The sequence below is a fragment of the Amblyraja radiata genome, chromosome 20 (genome assembly GCF_010909765.2).
Source record: "Amblyraja radiata isolate CabotCenter1 chromosome 20, sAmbRad1.1.pri, whole genome shotgun sequence".
Taxonomy (NCBI): Eukaryota; Metazoa; Chordata; class Chondrichthyes; order Rajiformes; family Rajidae; genus Amblyraja; species Amblyraja radiata.
Genome location: NC_045975.1, coordinates 978,822 through 1,000,375, shown reverse-complemented (window position 1 = coordinate 1,000,375; position 21,554 = coordinate 978,822). Strand labels below are relative to the sequence as shown.

At 40.8% G+C, this 21,554-nt stretch overlaps 1 protein-coding gene across 4 annotated transcripts in view; it reads left to right on the top strand.

Annotated features, from left to right (window-relative positions):
* Nucleotides 1–21,554, top strand: part of ext2 (exostosin glycosyltransferase 2) — a 187,928-nt gene that overhangs the window by 136,369 nt on the left and 30,005 nt on the right. For all 4 annotated transcript variants that reach the window (XM_033038616.1, XM_033038613.1, XM_033038614.1 and 1 more), the window contains 2 exons: nucleotides 11,173–11,304; nucleotides 18,814–19,003. In XM_033038616.1, coding sequence (XP_032894507.1) covers nucleotides 11,173–11,304; nucleotides 18,814–19,003 — 322 coding nt within the window. The remainder of the gene's footprint in view (nucleotides 1–11,172; nucleotides 11,305–18,813; nucleotides 19,004–21,554) is intronic.

Below are 21,554 nucleotides of genomic sequence, written 5' to 3'. Positions count from 1 at the left end.
GTGACGTTTCGGGTCAAGAACCTTCTTCAGACGAAGGGTCTTTAGAAGGTTCTCGACCTGAAACATCACCTTTTCCTTCTCTCCAGAGATGCAGGTGTACAGGGCCCTAGTGTCCCACGGTATGAGTTCATTCCAAGAGCTCTCCCGAGTTTAAAAAAAAGTCAAACTCGTGGTATGCACGGAGAATGAATGTAGCGGGTACGTCGGAGCTCGGTGACGTCTCTTAGCGCTAACGGCAGGTAAGCTCGGGAAGACTCGTGAAGATTTTTCAACATGTTGAAAATTGTCCACGAGAGCCCCGAGTACCGACGAGTGGCCATTACCGTAAATCTCCGAGTTCGAATCAGGGCAAACTCGGGAGAACTCTTGGAATGAACTCGTACCGTGGGACAGGGCTTTAACAGTTTATTTCCATCCTATTCTTTTCCACTTAGTAAATTTACATTGTTTTTTTTTGTAATAAAACGCACTTTTGAAATAACCATATTTTCTTGTTGGTTGCCTAGAGTAGAATAGTATTTCAAAATCACTGGATTCTCTTTGTATCAGAGGGTGCCCTATTCTCATTTAAATTCATACTCATTTTAATATCGGTATAAAACTCAAGTCTTTTGCTTTTTCATTCCACTATGTATTCCACTATTGTTACAGGAAGTACGCATATGCCATTAAAATCTACCAATAACATTAATGTAATGTCCATGTGAAAATTCTTGCGTTTCCGCAGATCTGTTGGCCATTGGGAGGAACAAGTGGAAGATGAATAGTAAGGAATATGAAATGCAAGAATTTCTCTCTGTGACTGAAACCAGATTTTGCATGTCTGTTAATGATATATTGTGCTCTGACAGTACCTAATAAATCCTCCAGAGCATGGTGCTTTGGAAAATGTTTTGGTCTTAAGTCAGAGTGCAGTGGTGTAATGCATTTATCATGTGCCAGGGTTAGATGTGTCCATTTGAAGAGGGAATGAATAATGGTTAGTATCTATCAGCACAACTTATTTATATTTTTGTAGGACAACATGACACAGTTATTTTGCCTGAGGAGGAGGGATTTAGACTAGCATTGACAAAGTAATTCAGAGATTTGATTTGTATATTCTCTTTAGAAACAAGTCGATAATTTAAAGATTAATTTTATTCAAACTAGTTTAGTTGAGAGATACAACATGGAAACGGCCCCTTCGGCCCACTGAGTCCACATTGAATGTTGTATCTCTAAACAGTTCTAAACTGGACTGTGTAGGAAGGAACTGCAGATGCGGGTTTAAACCGAAGATAGACACAAAAAGCTGAAGTAACTCAGCGGGACAGGCAGCATCTCTGGAGAGAAGGAATGGGTGACGTTTCAGGTTGAGTCCCTGCCTCAGAATGAAAGTCACGGAAATTACCTGTTTACACGAGTTCCATGTTATCCCATTTTCTCATTCACTCCCTAAACATTAGGGGCAATTTTAGAGGTCAAACAACCTGCAAACCCACACGTCTTTGGTCACAGAGAGAGCATACAAGCTCCATAAAGACAGCATCCAAGGTCAGGATCGAGCCTGGGTCTCTGGCACAGTGAAGGGCCTGTCCCACTTGGCCGTCATTTATGTGACAGGCCGGTAGTGACTGACGCGCGACGGTCGCGCGCTTCATCATGCGCCCGCACAGCCGTCTGGAGCGCGTGATGTCATTTGAAGATAGACACAAAATGCAGGAGTAACTCAGCAGGACCGGCAGCATCTCTGGAGAGAAGTAATGGATGATGTTTCGGGTCGAGAATCTTCTTCAGTCTGAAGAAGGGTCTTGACCGAAATGTCACCCATCGCTTCTCTCCAGAGATGCTGCCGGCCCCGCTGAGGTACTCCAGCATTTTGTGTCTATCTCCAATCATCTTGGCCCCGCTCTGGGAGTGGGAGTGGGGGCGGATCCGGATCCGCAACGGCCGTGAGCCCCAGGCTGAGCTCGGCGATCGTTTGCCTGCTTCTGCTGCTGTTGGAGGTGAGACGTTGCGTCGCGCCAGGGTCTTGGGCCTGTCCCACTTTGGCCGTCAGTTACGCGGCAGGCCGGTGGAGCGCGAAATCCACACCATTCCATGCGCCCGTCCCGCGCTACCCACATGCTAGCAGGTCGCGTAGATGCCGGGCGAATGACGGCCAAGTGGGACAGGCCCTTGAGGCAGCAGCTCTACCAGCTGCACCATTGTGCCGCCCAATATATCCAATGTATGATGTGTAAATGAGTTATCAGCATGGGAGATGGGGCAGGAATAGACAGTGTGCCCCAAGCTTGCACTGCTTTTCAACGACTGTATGGTTTTCCATCTCAGTGCTACTATATTACACCATGTCCCTAGATTTCCTTAGTTCTCAGTACTCCAGGAGAGTCTTGCAGTACTCGCAGAAGAGAGAACTTCTGGTCTACGCTAATGTCAAATTATGTTAAAAAAAGATTAAAGCATATGATATTAAATAGAATCATTAAAATTTACATGTATAATAATAATCATATATTAGCCAAGTATGCCTTGCAACATACCAGGAATTTGATTTGCCATACAGTCATACTAATAAAAAGCAACAGAATACACAAAATACATTTTGACATAAACATCCACCACAGTGACTCCTCCATATACCGCACTGTGATGGAAGGCGGAAAAAAGTTAAACCCTTGTTTGTCCTCCAGCGGTCGGGGGCCTCTAACCATCCGTTGACGGGACGATCGTACTCCTGTAGCTGGTGGCGAGCCTCCTCCTCGGGGCGATCAAGCTCCTGCATTGGGGGGGGGGGGGGGCGCTCCGCTCGTCCCCCCCCCCCACCCAGTGGTGGCACTTTAATTCATATGCCTTGTGTATTAATTTTTTTTACGAACTATATGGCACCTCAGATTGCTTGTTGGTATCAAGAAAGCAAATGAGAGCTTGGGTTACTTTATCTAAGTTTTTTGGATGTTAAAATAAATTCTAAAACTATTATCTTCCTTCACCTGCTTGAGAAATACTCCTTATTGCATTTTAGAAAATTATAACGATTGAGCAAACACTCATTCATATAAAACTTTTGAGAAATGAGGGGGTACATAGTTAATATTATTTTAACTTGGATTGTCCCAAGTATGGTTATCACTGATGATGGAATGCATACCATCTGCCTGCCGCCTGTGTCTGGCTGCCTTCCAATCCAGTCCAACTGATAAGTGCAGATGAAGAACGTGCAGGCACAGAGATTGAACTTTTATTTAAATGCTGTTTTAATAATCAATCTGACTAACTGTAAATATCTATTTTACATTTTAATTCTTGAGCACTAAAGTTATAAACACGTTTAGTGTTAAGATATTTAATGCATAACTTCTTTGACTTTAATAATCTGAAACAAAACTGAATCATGCAACAAACATTCAAACAATAACGGATTTTGTGTATGGTTCTATGCTTCAAAGCCAGCCGGTACTTTTTGTTTTGGAGAATTATTTTTCTTCTCCATAAGTTGGTGTTGTAAAGGAGATCACTGCCCCAGTACCTTCACCGCCACCACTGGATTTCTCATCTGTTGCAGTGAGTGTTGGCAGGCTGCTTTATCATAAAAGGCATCAGAGGCAAGCCTGATTCTGTCTTCACACACTTCCAGGCGAGTGTCATTGGATGGTGATGAAATTTTAAAGCCATGGGTTTTTTTTCTATCCAGTTCAAAGTCGCAGCTGAAATCACAATGAACTTAATCAGTCAGAGAGCCAGGATTTCCAGAGAAATCATTCATTACTTTTCCTTGTCACACAAAACCATTATGGCTTGTAAAATTAAATTAATTTTCAGAAGCTGCTACTCAAAACTATTACTTTGCATTATCCTTTCTATTGGTTTGAATTACTAGAAGCTGTTGTTAACCAGAGCATGGAGCAAACCAAACAGGATCTTTTTAGCAAAAATTACATTGGTTCCTTATTTAAAATGATTAATTAATGGCAATTGATCAAGATTTAATTGACCTCTTGAATGTTTTTTCCCTGCTTTAATTCCAGTGGGTGTGAATTTAAAAATCATAGGTAAATGTATATTACGTATGAATTTAAAGTCAGAATTTTCATACAAAGTAATTACATTAAATCCTTTTTCAAATGTTTGACTTGTAAAGTGCAGATACAGAATTCCATCTAAAATGTAATTGAAGAATTGAATTAGCCAAAATCTTTCATGCATGTAATACTTGAGACTTGGTTATGTATTATGTCATTTATTACCAGTTTGTTTTCAATATGCATAACCAGGCTATCGTCATATCTACAGCTTTCATAGGACTGTGATGAAAACAAACAAGTGCTTTTTGTTTCTTTGTAATCAAACGTGTTCATCTTTTAATTATCCACAAACTAATAAGCTATATTAATCTGTTTAAAGCAAGTAGAGGGGAATAATTTCACCCAGAGGGTTATGAATGTGGAATTCTCTGCCACAGAGGGCAGTGGAGGCCAATTCACTGGATGTTTTCAAGAGAGTGTTAGATATTGCTCTTGGGGCTAACAGAATCAAGGGATATGGGGGGAAAAGCAGGAACAGGGTACTGATTTTAGATGATCCGCCATGATCATATTGAACGGCGGTGCTGGCTCAAAGGGCCGAATGAGATACTCCTGCACCTATTTTCTATGTTTCTAAGTAAGATTTCAAATTGAAAGAATAGCTGTGAATATTTAATGTGTGGGAGGCATGGAGATTAAAGCATCTGAAGGCAGATCAGAATGATTGATAAGGCACTGCTTTTATTAAATGCATCTGGCCACATTGTTTTATTGCCATGGATAGCCGCTATGAGTACCATTAACATCCTATGCTGCACTAATACAGTTGCCTCAGGTTTCTGCTCCATGGCAAAACTAAATTCCATGTCCAGAGGACAATGCCGTCTACATATTGTTGTAAAACATTTCACTGTACCTCGGTACACGTGACAATAAACTAAACTAGGATAGACACAAAATGCTGGAGTGATTCAGCGGGACAGGCTGGAGAGAAGAAATGGGTGGCATTGTTGTAGGCACAGCAAGCTCTTCTTTCTCCACAAACAGACTAGAAATGTTAGAGGCTATGAGCTTGGTATTTGTGTCCATTCCATAAAAAATGGCACAGTAGATAAGTCTGCTGTTTCTATTAAAAAATACATTATTGAAAACCACAGTGGGGATCCATAGATTTTCATAATTATCCACAATTAACAGGTTTCTTTTGTAATATTGTTGACTGAGAACTGGGGCAGTTCATTAATTTCATTAAGTCGAGTTGAATACCAGCTCATTCTAATCCCCAAATCCGCAATAGAATGCAGCCAAAAGCTGCAAGAATTTGTCTTTTTGCGCACAATTTACAACCCCCAGTCTGAGGAAAATGCTTCAATATCTACTTCATCTAGATTTGACTGCAGGATTATTACTAAATGTAAAATTAAATTGCTCTTGAAGAAATGCTTTAGGTTCTACAAAATAACTGTATTATTGATTGTCTGCTAAGTGAATGGGAGTAAAGGACACTGTGCTTTGGGGTACCTTTGATGGCTAGAGTAGACAGCAGCTGAAACACGCCATCACTGTAGGAACCAGCACTCTGACTCAGAATGAGGTGAAAGCTGTAAAAGGATCCATTATATGCTTTACAACTGAACTCTGAAAACAGATTTTTATTGGGCAGTGGCTCCTGCTTTAGTAACCTTTGGACCTTACAGCACTCCAAGGTGCTAGAAAGCACCTTAGTTTGCCTTTGAACTCTCCTCTGGGGCTGCCTGAGCAAAGCTTTGCAATTAAATCCATATATTTTTCTTGGAACACTCTCTCAGCTGGGTGTCTGTTGTAAGGGAAGTTGATACGAGTCCCAAACACTGACAGATTTAAAAATGATACCCTGGAGTGTTGAAATGTGTGGCGTCCAGTTTCAAACACTGTCCATCATGTGTCAGAAGATGATCAAATTCCTTCATTCACATTTTGACAAATTCCTGAAACCAGAATATAACTTTTTAAACTTGTTTAAACTGTGTGCTTGTTATAAATCAGCCTCAATTGCAATAAGTTAATGTTATGATGTATTACTTTTGTACATCCCAAGTATGCATCTATTACAATATTGATATTAATGAGAAAAGTGCATTGTGGCAAACACACATTTGCATTCTTACATTACTTGAAGCACACATCAAATAATGCAAACTTTAGAGTAAAGTTGAACAATGTGGAGGTAGAGAAGTTTTAAAGAAAAGAAGAGGACTGATGGGGTGAGTCTCTGTCCCAGTTGGAATGATGGGATGGAAAATGCACAGGGTGGGGGGGTTACAAAGCGGAGAGAAATGAGAGGCTGGAAAAATAGATGGGGGCTATTTTTACACTAGCAAAATAATTTTGAACACTGGAACAGATGATGGGCATGTAGCCATAGCATGGGATTTGCTGCTTGTGATAGCATTTCTGACGAGAGGCAGCAAAAAGTGCATTGCAGTAGTCGATTTAACGTGACAATGTATGTATAAGATGTTTCACGCATTAGTGGTTAAGGCATGCAGTGCAGTAAAGTAGTTGTAACTAGAGCAAAATTATACACCAAGTTCTGGGCTAAAATTATGAATGTTCTTTCAGCCTTAGTAGATGGCAGAAAACATCAAGGCCTTTGGCTTTTCACTGTGGATCCAGGAGAAATTGACATTTGCCCAACAATGATGGATTTACTTCAGATTTTAAAATGTCTTTAACTAGGTTACATCAAGGTAGTTCATGCTGCTTCCACAGGGTTCCATATAAATATAAAAGGGCCAGAAAGTCTCCCTTAGTTGAAAAAGTGCAATTCCAACAATGAAGCTTGCTATTCTATCTGAAAAATGGTCTCTCCCCGAAACATCACCCACTCCTTCTCTCCAGATAGGTTCGCTTGTCCCGCTGAGTTACTCCTGCATTTTGTGTCTTCTTTTGCTATTCTATCATCAGTTTCCACTTGTAATGACCTTGTGCTGAACTCTTAGGCCTGTCTTAATCGTGGCTTTAAAAATGCAGGAATTAATGGCATCATTGACTTGGACATAAGTCTTTCTATCCTATTAAAATGTAATTACTTGACATTGCAAACCGATTCTGATTTAAATATATGATTAGCATTAAAAAATAATGTTTGTGGATATTTAATAAAACTTGCACATTAATGCCAATATTTGATTCTCATCTTTCTCTTCTGCAGTATATTTGGCAATATTACATTTTGTAAGTATAATTGTGTGTCAACATCAGAAATATCAAATATATTTAATTTTGTTAATGCATATGGAGTGATGCCACCATTTAACCAGACCTTTAATATGTTTGTTCTCTGCAGTGGTACAGGTATTATTTTCATAGTAAACTGTGTGGGGAGTGTGAAAAAGATGCTTTGTATTGATATTCTGAAAATGTAACTGTGTAAACTTGTGGCAATTTTACAAAGCACGGAGGTTGCCAATGTCTAGGTGGGTACCTTGACTGCTGGGGACAAACGGTAAATTCTAACTTTATTACTTTGCCACAGAAGGCTGTGGAGGCCAAGTCAATAGATATTTTTAAGGTGGAGATTGATTGGTTCGTGATTACTATGGGTGTCAGGAGTTGTGGGGAGAAGGCAGGAAAATGGAGTTGAAAGGGAAAGAGATCAGCCATGATTGAATGGTGGAGTAGACTTGATGGGTGGAATGGCCTAATTCCTCTCTGAAACTTATGAACTGAGCCACTGGAATTATAGAACCCTCGACAGTGGCTTCTTGCCCTCAAGTCGGTGGTTTTATTGACTTTTTAGTCACATACTGTTATTTGATTAAAACTAAAGGCAAGGGCCCCTGAGCTGGCAGGTTCCACGTGTACATGGCAAGCGTTTGGTGTTGCCAAGCTGCCACCATCTCTCTCCACACATCTGGTTGTGTACTGTCGGGCTATATCATTGGCAGCCAGTCTTGTGTAAACTATCACTCTTTCCAGTTCAATACTGAATACACTCAAAATGATCATCTTTGTCTCTGACAGACATGCCATCTCTAATCGCTGTCATTTTGTAACGGCCACCGTGCAAGACAAGAGTGTTTAATTGTCACGTGCCCCAAGAGCAGAACAATGACAATCTTACTTGCTGCTGCTTTACAGGCACATTCACGCAACAACACAATGGCAAATATACAATCATATAATAAATGATTAGTTGTGCTTTGTAACCAGGCCATAATAGTGTACGCTGAAGTACCCAGTGGTCTGTTGCTGAGGTAGGATTGTGCAGTGTGGTTCAATATTTCAGTGTGGTCCTGCTTTTTTGATGGGAAGAAGATGTTCTTGAACCTGCAGGTGACAGTTCTTTGGCTGCAGGAGCAGTTGAGATGAGAGCATGGCCAGGGCGATGTGGGTGTTTGATATTAGTGTGAAGGTCAATACCCGTGATGGGCCAGGCAATGCCCACTACTTTCCGCTGCCTCTTTCATTCTTGGGCGCTTGAATTACCAAACCAAGCCATGATACAACCAATCAGTGTGCTCTCAACTAAACACCTGCAGAAGCTTGATTTGGCTCAAAACCTCAAAGTTTGTTCCACCAAATGTATCCCTTGTACGCAACCCAAAAGCATTTCTAGGCCCCTCCATCCCGTTCCCTGCTGCCCATGATTAGTGGCCTATTACAACTATTTTTTTTTTTTGCTTCTCTATCCTCTTCCCAATTATTTTTTCATCCAATATCTTTAATTGATTTGCTTAGTCAGATGATAGTTAATCTGTGGAACTCATTGCCACAGAGGGCTGGCGGCCAAGTCAGTGGATATTTTTAAGGCCGAGATGGTGAGACAAATTTTTGATTAGAATGGGTGTCAAAGGTTATGGGACGAAGGCAGGAAAATGGGATTAGGTGGCAGAAATCAGCCATGATTGAATGGCGGAGTAGACTCGATGGGCCGAATGGCCTAAGCGTATAACTTGTGAAGTTAGTTTTGTCTACTTTCTTGGTTGCCACAGGAGCTGTGCAATATGACTGCGAAGATTCTCTGTGTCTGCAAGCAGCCCCCCCACCTGTGGGTCTTGTTTGCTGAAGTGTGGGGACACGTTATAGCTCAGATCACTCCACTGCTCACACAGTTAATACCAAGAACATGTTTTTTAAAATAACATTGATTTGGAGACTTTTGACGTCATTGGACTTCCATTTCACATGCATGTGAACAGCTTCAGTCTCTGGAAGCTTGGTAGATATAAAGCAACGTGATTTATGAACAATGTATAAATTCCTCACTTATCCCTTTGGCCCTGAAAAGTCCCAAGTGATTTACGATGGAGCCAAGAATTTTGTTGGCGGCAGGTTGTTTAAATTGATGCATTAGTAGTCCTAGTTCATAAAAAAGATTGTCTTGTAAAAGTAATCTCTCACCTGCAAAGGTCCAAAGAGCATCTCAATTAGATCAGGCTGAATTACCAGTGAGAGCTGGAGTGGGAGAACAGTATGGATTTTGTGCTGCACTTCTACACTTTGATGTTTTTCCTGCCTACTTAGTTGCAAGCAACTTGCGAAATTTAGAAATTATTTTATTTTCCCGGAGACAGAAATGCTGGAGAAACTCAGCAGGTGAGGCAACATCTATGGAGTGAAGGAAATAGGTGACATTTCGGTTCGATACCCTTCTTCAGACTGATGTCGAGACCCTTCTGCATTCTGATGTGGATGGGGGGGGTTCAGGTCGTATGTGAGAAGTTTTAGTTGCTGTCAACCGGTACTGCGGCACTGTATGCCAGTATCCTCAGTTGCTTCATCAATGACACTCTCTGCATTGTAAGGTCAAGGGGTGGCAGTGTTGGCTGCTGATGCCTTGCATGGTATTTGGTCCCATTTGCAACTGAACAGATAATCAATCTAAGTCTGCAGGAAATAACACTCTGACCATCGCAGCCAGGCAGTGAAAGCATCCAATGTGAACTGTACATATCACCCCAGCGGCATTACTACCCTTCAACAGTGAAATCCCCCCACTTGTGCTGAGAAGCATCATTGACTAAAGCAGTATAGTCATCCATTCAGTGATCACAGGTGGCTGAATATTCCACAGCGGGCGGCTGGGTACCCTAAGGCAAGCTATTTTTTGATTCTAAGGTTTTACACCACAAGTCAGGATAATAAAATCTTGCAATTTTCCCCAGATAGTTATAGGTCCAACGAATGCCTGGGAAGTTTGAATTCATCCAGGATTAAATAGCTCCCATTTTTGATCGATGCCCAGTTTACTGTATGGTGTATATGATATGCATGCAAGGTTACTTCAACAATATTCACATACCCTGACCTAGAACGATAAGGGCAGTGTGTGCACAGCCATAATGTTTCTGCCCAGGTTGTGCAAAATCATGATGAGGTGCAATCATCAGATGTGTTGAAATCTTGGAGCCCTGCTACTTGACAGCTCTGAGGGTTCTGTTACAGGATGTAATGCTACATGGTTTCATTACATATCTTGCCTACATCCATCTCCTGGGTAATTGGGCACAGGCAATAAATGCTTGCCTTTCCAATGGTGGTCCATAATCTCGCGATTAATTTAAAAGCACCTTGCAATTTTAAAGTAGACAAAAATGCTGGAGAAACTCAGCGGGTGAGGCAGCATCTATGGAGCGAAGGAGTAGGTGACATTTCGGGTTGAGACCCTTCTTCAGCAATTTATTAATATTTTCAGAGTGTAAAAGAGCATTTGTTTATGTTGCCATAATATAGTTATTTCCAGTAAGTGATGAACGTATGCAGTGGATGGACCTGCAGTGGGATTAATTAACAGGTGCATCAGTGCTTTTGTTTTGGTGTGATAGGGGTGGGATTATAGGAGTTCAGCAGCATTAGAAATGTGGGATTATTCTGTATAGATGACCTCCATGGGAGACAAATAGCTTTGTTTAATTATTTACATCATGGTTCACTTTGACTACCTTTATTCCTTAATAACAAAATTACCCAATAAATGTTTAAATATGGATGTTAATATTCTGACTGAAATGAATGACAGAATAACTCTTCCAAATTGCGCCATGCATTAATGTGATTCTACATGTTCTGCCTTTAAAATTGTAAAAGACTTCTTGGGGTGAAATAAACTCTGAGTAATAAGAACAAAATATTTTCAAAATAGAAACATGTCAACATTTTTGCTGATGTCTTTGTATTGCAGGCTCGGTGGTTCTGGGAAGCTTATTTTAAATCAATGAAAGCCATTGGACTCGCTACCTTGCAAATCATCAATGACAGGATCTATCCTTACGCTGCCAGATCATATGAGGATTGGAATGACCCAACGATTGTGGTAAGTGTATGATACGCAACGTTATGAATGAACCCTTTCCTTTGTCCGCTTTGTGTACTTATCGCACCAGATGCTCTTTTCAACAATAAAATGTTAACTGAATCTTCATTTTGATTTCCTTGCCTTGGTTTCTCTTCTTGTTTATCATGCTTGAGCATGTGCAGGTTAACTAGAAGCTGTTTCCCCCATTAAAGCCCAGACGGTAGTTTACCTGAACCCAGTGGTGTGAGTCACTTGTGTCATGCAAATGCACTGATCTACAGTGCCCTCCATAATGTTTGGGACAAAGACCCATCATTTATGTATTTGCCTCTGTACTCCACAATTTGAGATTTGTAATAGAAAAAATCACATGTGGTTAAAGTGTACATTGTCAAATTTTATTAAAGGCCATTTTTATACATTTTGGTTTCACCATGTAAAAATTACAGCGGTTCATTCTACAGCAAGACAATGATCCCAAACATACTGCTAAAGCAACAAAGGAGTTTTTCAAATCTAAAAAAATGGTCAATTCTTGAGTGGCCAAGTCAATCACCCGATCTGAACCCAATGGAGCATGCCTTTTATATGCTGAAGAGAAAACTGAAGGGGACTAGCCCCCAAAACAAGCATAAGCTAAAGATGGCTGCAACACAGGCATGGCAGAGCATCACCAGAGAAGACACCCAGCAACTGGTGATGTCCATGAATCGCAGACTTCAAGCAGTCATTGCATGTATAGGATATGCAACAAAATACTAAACATGACCAAAATGCCGGAGAAACTCAGCGGGTGCAGCAGCATCTATGGAGCGAAGGAAATGGGCAACGTTTCGGGCCGAAACCCTTCTTCAGACCCAGAACATTTACTATTTTCTTCGCTCCATAGATGCTGCTGCACCCGCTGAGTTTCTCCAGCATTTTTGTCTACCTTCGATTTTCCAGCATCTGCAGTTCCTTCTTAAACACTAAACATGACCACTTTCATTGACATGACATTGCTGTGTCCCAAACATTATGGTGTCCTGAATTTTGGGGGACTATGTATAAACACTGTTGTAATTTCAACATGTTGAAACCAAAATGTATAAAAATGACCTTTACTAAAATCTGACAATGTGCACTTTAACCACATGTGATTTTTTTTCTATTACAAATCTCAAATTGTGGAATACAGAGGCAAATAAATAAATGATGGGCCTTTGCCCCAAACATTATGGAGGGCACTGTATCCCCTCATCCAGGGATCATTCTGGTAAACCTCCTCTGCACCCTCTTCAAAGCCTCCACATCCTTCCTGTAACGGGGCGACCAGAACTGCACGCAATACTCCAAATGGAACCAAACCACCGAGTCATAAAAATGCTGCATCATGACTTCCTGACACTTAAACTCAGTACCACAACCAGCGTAGGTGTGCTTACCATATATGCCTTTCCCACTCTTATCTACTCATGCTGCCACTTTCAGGGAGATCTGGACCTGGACCGCAAGATCACTCTGCAAGTCAATGTGGACTGACGTTGCACTGTACCTAACCTGTGGGAAATACCACAGCGCTTAGATTTCAATTTGTTTTTAATTCCCATTTGATGCACATTGCCTGTCATTCTCTCTATTTATTTATTCATGTATTTAATTTAGAGATATGGCATGAAAAAAGGCCCTTCGGCCCACCCAGTCCATGCTGACCATCGATCACCCACTCACACTATTTTTATGTTTCCCCACTTTTGCACCCACTTCCTACACACAAGGGTGAATTTACAGAGGCCAATTAACCTTCAAACAGTGCCATCTTGTCTGGATACTTGCACCGTCATGCTGTTCAGTGGTTTGTCTTTGAGGATAATTTTGTTTCATATTTCTGTCCATAATGAGCTGGACCTGTCTCCTACTCCACCTAGTGGCCCTTTCCATCTTGGAGCAGTTTTTCACTGTATACGGTCTTTGTTCTTCCTTACACCGAACTCCTGCACTAGCATGAATACAGAATCAAGTTCAAGGCTGTGTTGCCGTGGATCACATCTGCTTTAGAACATGGAGATACTTGGGTTGCGAGCCGGGGAAAGAACCTAATGGGTTAATGCATCTGGAGGCTGTCTTTGGCCTTTTGACCATTACAGGATGAGAAGCAACTTGGAATACTTTCTCAAAGTATTCACTGGAAACACATCTAGGGTAATTGGACTGAAGCATTGAATAAATCAAGTGGTTTTTTTTATCCAAAAGCTATAATTGAAACCACATTGAGGTAGGATGTAATTTAAAAGGCATCATAGACAGAGTGATGTGCTTGTCTCCACAGCCTTGCACAGGCCTACAATGCAGCAATCCATGATCATGCCCACTCCCTTTCTGAGAAACATTTGTGCTTCTTAAAAGGCTCCCCTTGGCTTTCCAGAAGGATGGGTTGTATAGATGCCCATGCATTAACAAGCAGCCTTTATTGTCACACTGTCTGTCTGTCTGTCTGTCGAACACAGCGTGCCTCAAATTGTAATCTGATCAGTTCAATAAAGCAGTTCTTTCTGACTGTGTTGCTTGTCATGCATGTCTGTAACATTTTAAGCAAAGGAAAAAGTATCTCAAATAGCACATGGCCAGCGCCAGGGCATCAGTTATTTGCTTTACATTTGCGGACAGCTTGAAACTGAGAAATGCCGGCTTCCGAACACTTAAAATATTGTTCACACAGCATGAGTAAAAGTGCCAATCTGTGCCTCTAACAAATACAGTCCTCTCTTTGATCTTGAAATGTCTGATTTCTGGGAAGCAAAAGAATTTTACTGTGCTCGTAATTGTACATTGAGCAGTAATCCTTTGTAAACATCGCAGCCAGTGGATTGACTTTGCATTCAGTTTTCAACACTGCCACCCTTGTGTGAACATCGTTCCTGTTCTGTTTAGTAGTTTTGTTTCTGAAAATTGAAGTAATGACTTTGCGATTGTCCGAAGCGTGTTTGAAATATTACCCTGAGAAAACGAGTCATAATCTGCTCATCAGAAAACAGCCACGATTTTCACTTGACGCGTTTGTTTCCATTCTGCATTCTGACCAAGCCGACACGAAAGCCTGGCGACACTCTGCGTGCTGGTCCCACAAGTGGATCTTCTATCGTACATTACAATCGCTCCACTCTCTTTAATCTTTATTTCAACAGCCGCACTTCTTACACAAACTGTGCTATCCTGTATCTGTACACTGCGGACGGCTTGATTGTAATTATGTCTAGTCTTTTCGCTAGCTAGCTAGCACGCAACAAAAAGCTTTTCACTGTACCTCGGTACACGTGACAATAATAAACTAAACTAAACATTTTAATTCATATTGGGGTATCTTAATTTTATGAATTGGAAGAAATTGACTAATAGTTTGTCAAAATCTATCAAAAAGCAAACGTGCCCTCGACACTGAATTATGTGCATATCGGCTAATACTTTACGGCTGTTTATAGTGTGTAATACAGGTTGAGGGGGAGCAGACAGGTTAAGTTTATTTTATTTTATTGTCACGTGTAGCGAAGTACAGTGAAAAGCTTTTGTTGCGTGGTAACCAGTCAGCAGTTTCCAAAGACAATACATGATTACATTTACAGACACATGATAAGGGAATAGCGTTTGGTGCAAGGTACATTTGCACAATTAAAGTACGACGAAGGATAGTCCGGGGGTCATCAAAGGCGTAGATAGTAGTTCATGGGCAGTCAGAATTCTGGCATGATTGCATGATAGGTGTGTATAAATAATCCATTTGGATTGTATTTGTAATCAAACCAAGTCAATTTCTATATTATTTTCTTTAATTTGTTAACTTTAGTTATAAAAGGCACCGATGGAGATTGAATATATACAGTTTAGATGTTTCAGACTTGACAGAAAGGGAAGTTAAAGGTGGGTGGAGTTGCTTACTAACCAGGGAGAGTGTCAGAGCTGCACTGAGTGGAGACACTGGAGGGGTCATCCACCTAGTCAATATGGGTAGAGCTCAAATTGGGTTTGTACTATGGGCCTTCCACTGTCCAGCGGGATACAGAGGAACGAATATGTGGACAGATTATGGAATGATGTAAAAGCAACAAGATTGTTGACAAAGGTGACGAGAAGCCAGGGTTGTAGTGGGTGACTTTTAACTTCCCTGATTTTGACTGGAACTTCCTTGGTGCAAGAGGCTTAGACGGGGCAGAATTATCCAAGAGGATTTCATGAAACAGTATACGGATAGTCCAATAGAGGAGAGACCATACTGGACGTTGTATTGGAAAGCAAGCCTGTCCAAGTGAGAAACATTTCTATGGGAAAGTAATTTGGGAACAGTAATACATCTCCATAGATTTTAAGATATTTATGAATAAGGATAAGCCTGAACCTTGGAGATGGCTTTGGGCCTGTACACACTGGAGTTCAGAAGGATGAGGGTTTGGTGGTAGGGGGGGGGGTCTCATTGAAACCTACCAAATAATGAAAGGGCCTAGATGTAGTGGATGCTTCCAGCAATGGAAGTCTGGGACCAGAGGGTAGGACCCCTCAAGGATAAAGGAGGGACTTTATGCTTGGATTCAGAGGATGTAGGTGAGGTAATGCAGGTTTGAAAGGCTGGATTGTCCGCTGTTCCTATTTCTTTAGATCTATGAAATGCGTGGCATGTTAAGGCACTGAAAGTGTGGGGATGTGCAATCTCTCCCAGACACTGTTCATGACACTGTTCATACTCAATGCTCATTGAATCATATACTCATTGAATACATATTCAATGTTTACGTTGTAGAAATATATGATTGCTTCCCATCATGATGAACAAATGTTTGTTGGAGACACATATCAAACCTTGGGAAATTAAATTTATATAAGCACATTACCGAGGAGCAAACGGATGCTATTTAAAGTGAATACATTTAGTGTGGATAGTTTACCACCTTGCAGAGTTCAGGTATTTTGGAAGATCAGCAAGGGACACAGCACAACAAAGGCTGGAGCAATGGTGGAGCAGGCAATCGACAGAGGAATACCCGCGCTGAATTGTGGAAATTGGCAAAATTGGGTAGAGGCCAAAATGACATAAATGCAGGAGATCTGATGTGGAACCAAAAGATCGTGGCAACATAGTGAATCTATTTAAGAATAAGGGGTAAGCCATTTCGAACGGAGACGAGGAAACACTTTTTCTCACAGAGTTGTGAGTCTGTGGAATTCTCTGCCTCAGAGGGCGGTGGAGGCCGGTTCTCTTGATACTTTCAAGAGAGAGCTAGATAGGGCTCTTAAAGATAGCGGAGTCAGGGGATATGGGGAGAAGGCAGGAACAGGGTACTGATTGGGGATGATCAGCCATGATCACATTGAATGGCCCGAAGGGTCGAATGGCTTTCTCCTGCACCTATTGTCATTCTTTGCAGTTTATTTTATTTTTTTAAAGTAGACAGCCTAACCTTTCATTTGCGTATGGCACATCTAAATATTTTATGGACACAAGGAACTGCAAATGTTGGGTTACTAAAAAAGAGACATAATGGTCAGAAGTAATAGGAGCAGAATTAGGCCATTCGATTCATCCAGTTTCCTTCCTAACCCCATTCTGCCCTCCCCATAACCCCTGACACCCTTACTAATCAAGAATCTATCTCTGCCTTAAAAGACAGATATGCTGGAGTAACTCAGATCTCTGGAGAAATCTGGAGATCTGGAGATAATTTTCTTTCCGAGGTGCTGCCTAACCTGCTGAGTTACTCCAGCACTTTGTATCTTCATCAAAATATCTTTGGATTTAGTATTAGGCTGCAAACCAATACGTGCTGCACACTTAAAGAAGCATCAAAGGTTGTTTGCAATTCAGTTTTGCAACTGAAAGTTATATGCAGATGAGTAATTGCCAGAAAAAAATATGAATACTTTGATGGGCCTTTTCAGATGCTGAGTTAGCGACTCTCTGAATTACATTCACATTCGCATTGGACATGCGTACACATCTTTGCAATGACTGAGACTTATTTGTGTTTAGAATACAATTATTTACAGCTGGTGCACGTTGATCTAGTGGCACAAACAATTTTGTATCTTATAAATATTCATATATCTTTTGTTCTCGCGGCTCTGAGTGACTTTTTAAAACATTACTTGTTGAAATGTCCAATTGCCAAAATTGCTCTTATTTAAAATGTACGCATACGGTAATGTTTAATTTGTTCTTTCTTATATTTAAATAAAAACCACGACAGCAGCTAGTGTCTGTACTCCTGCCGGCTAAATGTCACATCAAGAGTATTCTAGTTTTTTTGAATAAGAGCCAAAACTATTGGCTTCATTTTCTGGCATTCGCTTGACTTTGAGCTTTAAATGTCTGGGGCAAGCATTTAATAAAAAATAAAATCGAGGGTGTAAATTCAATTGTATCGCATTCATGTGAAGCAGGAAAATTGAATTTTGCATGAATTCAACATGTAATAATATATTTATCTATTGCTTTAACATGGAACTGGCCTTCATGGCCGGGTCAAGAACCCTGCGCCTACAACAACTGGGACTTGAAAATGGTGCTAAATCTGGCATCTCTGGATAGAAGGAATGGATGACGTTTCGGGTCGAGACCTTTATTCAGTCTGAAGAGAATACTCAACCTGAAACGTCACTTATTCCTCCCATCCACAGATGTTGCCTGTCTGGTGAATTACTCCAGCATTTTATGTTTATCTTCGGTGTAAACCAGCTTCTGCAGTTCTTTCCAACACATCTCTGTACACTGTCTCAGTGTACTACTGCTATACACTGTACTGAGTGCTTATGTATAGTGATACTTGTACTAAACTGTATACAGAAATGAATTTCACTGTACCTTGGTACATGCGACAATAAAGTACCACTGAATAAAATGTCGTTATTTCTGTCCCACTAAGGTTGAGAGGTTACTGATTAATTCAGTTTTGACCTTCCTTTGGCTTTGCATTGTCTGTTTTCTCTGCATCTGCTTTATCAAGCTCTTTAAGATTTGTAAATAGAACATAGAACAGTATAGCATTGGAATAGACCCTGTGGCCCACAATGTCCATGCCGAACATGACCAACCCTTATCTGCCTTCACATAATCCATATCCCACCATTCCCTCCATCTCATGTGCCCATCTAAGTAGCTTCAATCTCTGTCTTTCTTCTAATCTCAGGATATTACCTCTCATTCTTCTGAATTTGAGTGTTCACTCACGTGACAAACCTATCATCTGAGGAATAGATCACATTTGAAATGTTCAAGCGTTGTTCCTTTTATTTGCCATAAGTGAGCTGGTCATCTGGAATGAGTCAAATTGAAAGGGGTCTCTTGACATTTTCATGCATGATCTGATACTTGATTGTGGATTTTCTTCTCCTTGGAAAACACTGCATAAAAGATTTGCCCACTAAATGAGCCACATTAGATTAAATTGTGGTTACTTTTGGAAAGGGCCTTTGAGTGATTCCATTATAATTACGGCAATCAATTCTAGATTTGTATTGACCAGCGCTGTTACTCATGAGACTTCTATCTTTCATTTTATTCAGAAAATGGTGAACGTGAACAATCCTCTCTTCCTCCCACTCATTCCACCTCGGTCGCAAGGCTTCACCGCTGTCGTTCTCACCTTTGACCGTGTTGAGAGTTTATTCCGAGTGATCACTGAGATTTCCAAAGTGCCCAGTCTTTCCAAGCTGCTGGTTGTGTGGAACAATCAGAATAAGAGCCCTCCTGAAGGTAAGATGCCCATCCAATGTCCAGATGTGCCTCAATAATGGACAGGCGATCAAAGCACGGGGTCAGATGATGCAGTATTTAGATTCACAATCTTCCTCAGTGGCCATCATCCTCTGTTACCCTCGTTGCCTTGCCACCTCCTTATGTTTTAAGGGAAAGGGAGCACAACTTTAGAATGATTAACAAAATATAAAGGGCAAGATGAACAAAGGAATGATTTTTTTAATTCAGAGATTAATTGTGGTAATGATGTTGAATTTGTTGCCTGTAAAGTCAGTGGAAATGATCAATGGGGATATGAGGGAAAGTATTTGCATGACCTTGGGGGGGGGGGGGGATCTACAAGAATGGGACTGATGGGTTGAACAACAGTTCCCTGTGCCATGATGATTCAACACTAGGCAGCTAAATAGTCTATCTACAGACTTGGCCTCCACCGCCTTATGTGGCAAAGAATTCCTCAGATTCACCACCCTCTGACTAAAGACATTTCTCCTCATCTCCTTCCTTAAAGAACGTCCTTTAATTCTGAGTCTATGACAGAAATGGACAGAAAACCCTCAGTGTCTCAGTTCATTTTTGGCTGTTTCATTGGTCCTTCAACCCAAATATACTTTAATATGCCTACCGCAGAATTTCCGAACTTACTAATTTACCAGCAGTTTCTGTTTTTATTTTGGATTTCCAGTAGAGCTCTATTTGACCATGTTTGACTTAACTGCTCTCTAAATTTAGGAACAGGAGAATAAATGGCAGCATTGGTAGAATCGACACATCCCACGAATAAATATGAAGATAAATGAGAACAGAAAAAGAGTTTGAAGCTTAACAAAATATCACATATCTTTGCGGTTCAGCCTCTGACAAGGGAAGATGATGGAATTGGTGGCTGGGAAAGCCGTTGGTAATGGGGACCGAGGGCTTCGGTTATCAGTCACTCCACATATTTTCTTATTTCCACTGTCCTATGGAAAATGGAAATGATCTAAGCATCTATCCACAGAACAGAATGTTTTGTTTCTTGCACACAGGATGGACAGTCAACGTGTAAATGTTGCTTTCTGCCACTGTGGTTCATGTCCAGTTATTTGATTTATGTTTTTTACGAGTTTAGAAAGTTCACGAGAATAATTATGTCAACTCTGCTGTCACCCTAATGCAACATAAAATGCAGTCAGCTTCTTTTCAAATACTGATGTCTTTCAGGAAGAAGCAAGTTGTGAGCTGGCTCTTGTGCAGATAAGGAAATCAGTTCCACCTGGAATTAAGGACTGCAGTTAGCTCTAATGATTTTTTTTTTTGTTTCACTTTAAACCTCCATTACTGCTGGTAATGCACAATTTCTGTGGTAAGGATTTGTAATTTATGGCCAGTGTGGCTCCAGAAGTTATTGGTGATTTAGTCATGAAACAGACTGAAGAATATACGTCCCAATAATTAGTGGTATTCTGATGAGCAGTGTCGTTTGTATTATAGTCCACCATATTCAAAGGGCTTCTGTGTTTTTAAGGAAGACAACTGCAGCTTTCTGAAATGTGCTAGTTTATAAACTTTCCAAATTAATTTCTGCATCGACGAATTGAACTTGGAACACAACACTAATGATTTGCCTTTTCACATTGTGTAGGAAGGAACTGCAGATGCTGGTTTAAATCGACACAAAATGCTGGAGTAACTCAGCGGGACACACAGCATCTCTGGTCTGAAGAAGGGTCTCGACCCGAAACGTCACCCATTCCTTCTCTCCAGAGATGCTGCCTGTCCCGCTGGGATACTCCAGCATTTTGTGTCTACCTGCCTTTTCAAGTTTATACAGTAGCCCATATAAATATAGTATGAAACTATTGCAGTTCTGCTATTTCCAGCCCCTTCTCCCACAAAGCAAAACAAACTGGGCACTGTAAAATTAAACCACAACTTTGACAAAAGTAATGAGAAATGCATGGCCCAAGCCTAACCTTATGGCTACAGTGAGTCATTGTTTAGCTGCAAATTGATTGGGGAAACAAAGAGAAAAAGATGAGCTTGCACGCAAGCAATGAACTGTTTCTCTTCTCATATTCTGTTGGACCTTTTTATCCATTTCAGAATTTTTCCCCAAAACAAACACTATGTTTCCAAACATTGATGTTAGCCTTGCCTCAGTTTAGTGACATATGGACAAGAAAGACATTTTGTATGAGGGAGTGTTTTAAAAAGCAGAAAAGGTACATCATTAAATGATTCTAGGGAAGTGCGTGTCCTTATCAGCAGGAACTTCCCACCCATCGTCTGGCATTTCATCTCTGACAGTGGAGTTCTGCTTACTCTCACCTCCCTGCATCCCAGCCCTTGAACTTGTCTTGCTAGAGTTCTCTACAAATAAATACACTGACTGCAAAGCTGCTAGACGTCTATCTCTAAAGCCAGATTTTAGAATTTGTTCAGTAGGTCGTGGATATTCTTCCTCCATATTTCTGCAGGGCCTAAGAATTACAAAATTAACCGCTTTTGGAACATAGAACAGTACAGCACAAGAACAGGCCCTTCGTCCCTCGATATCTGTACTGAA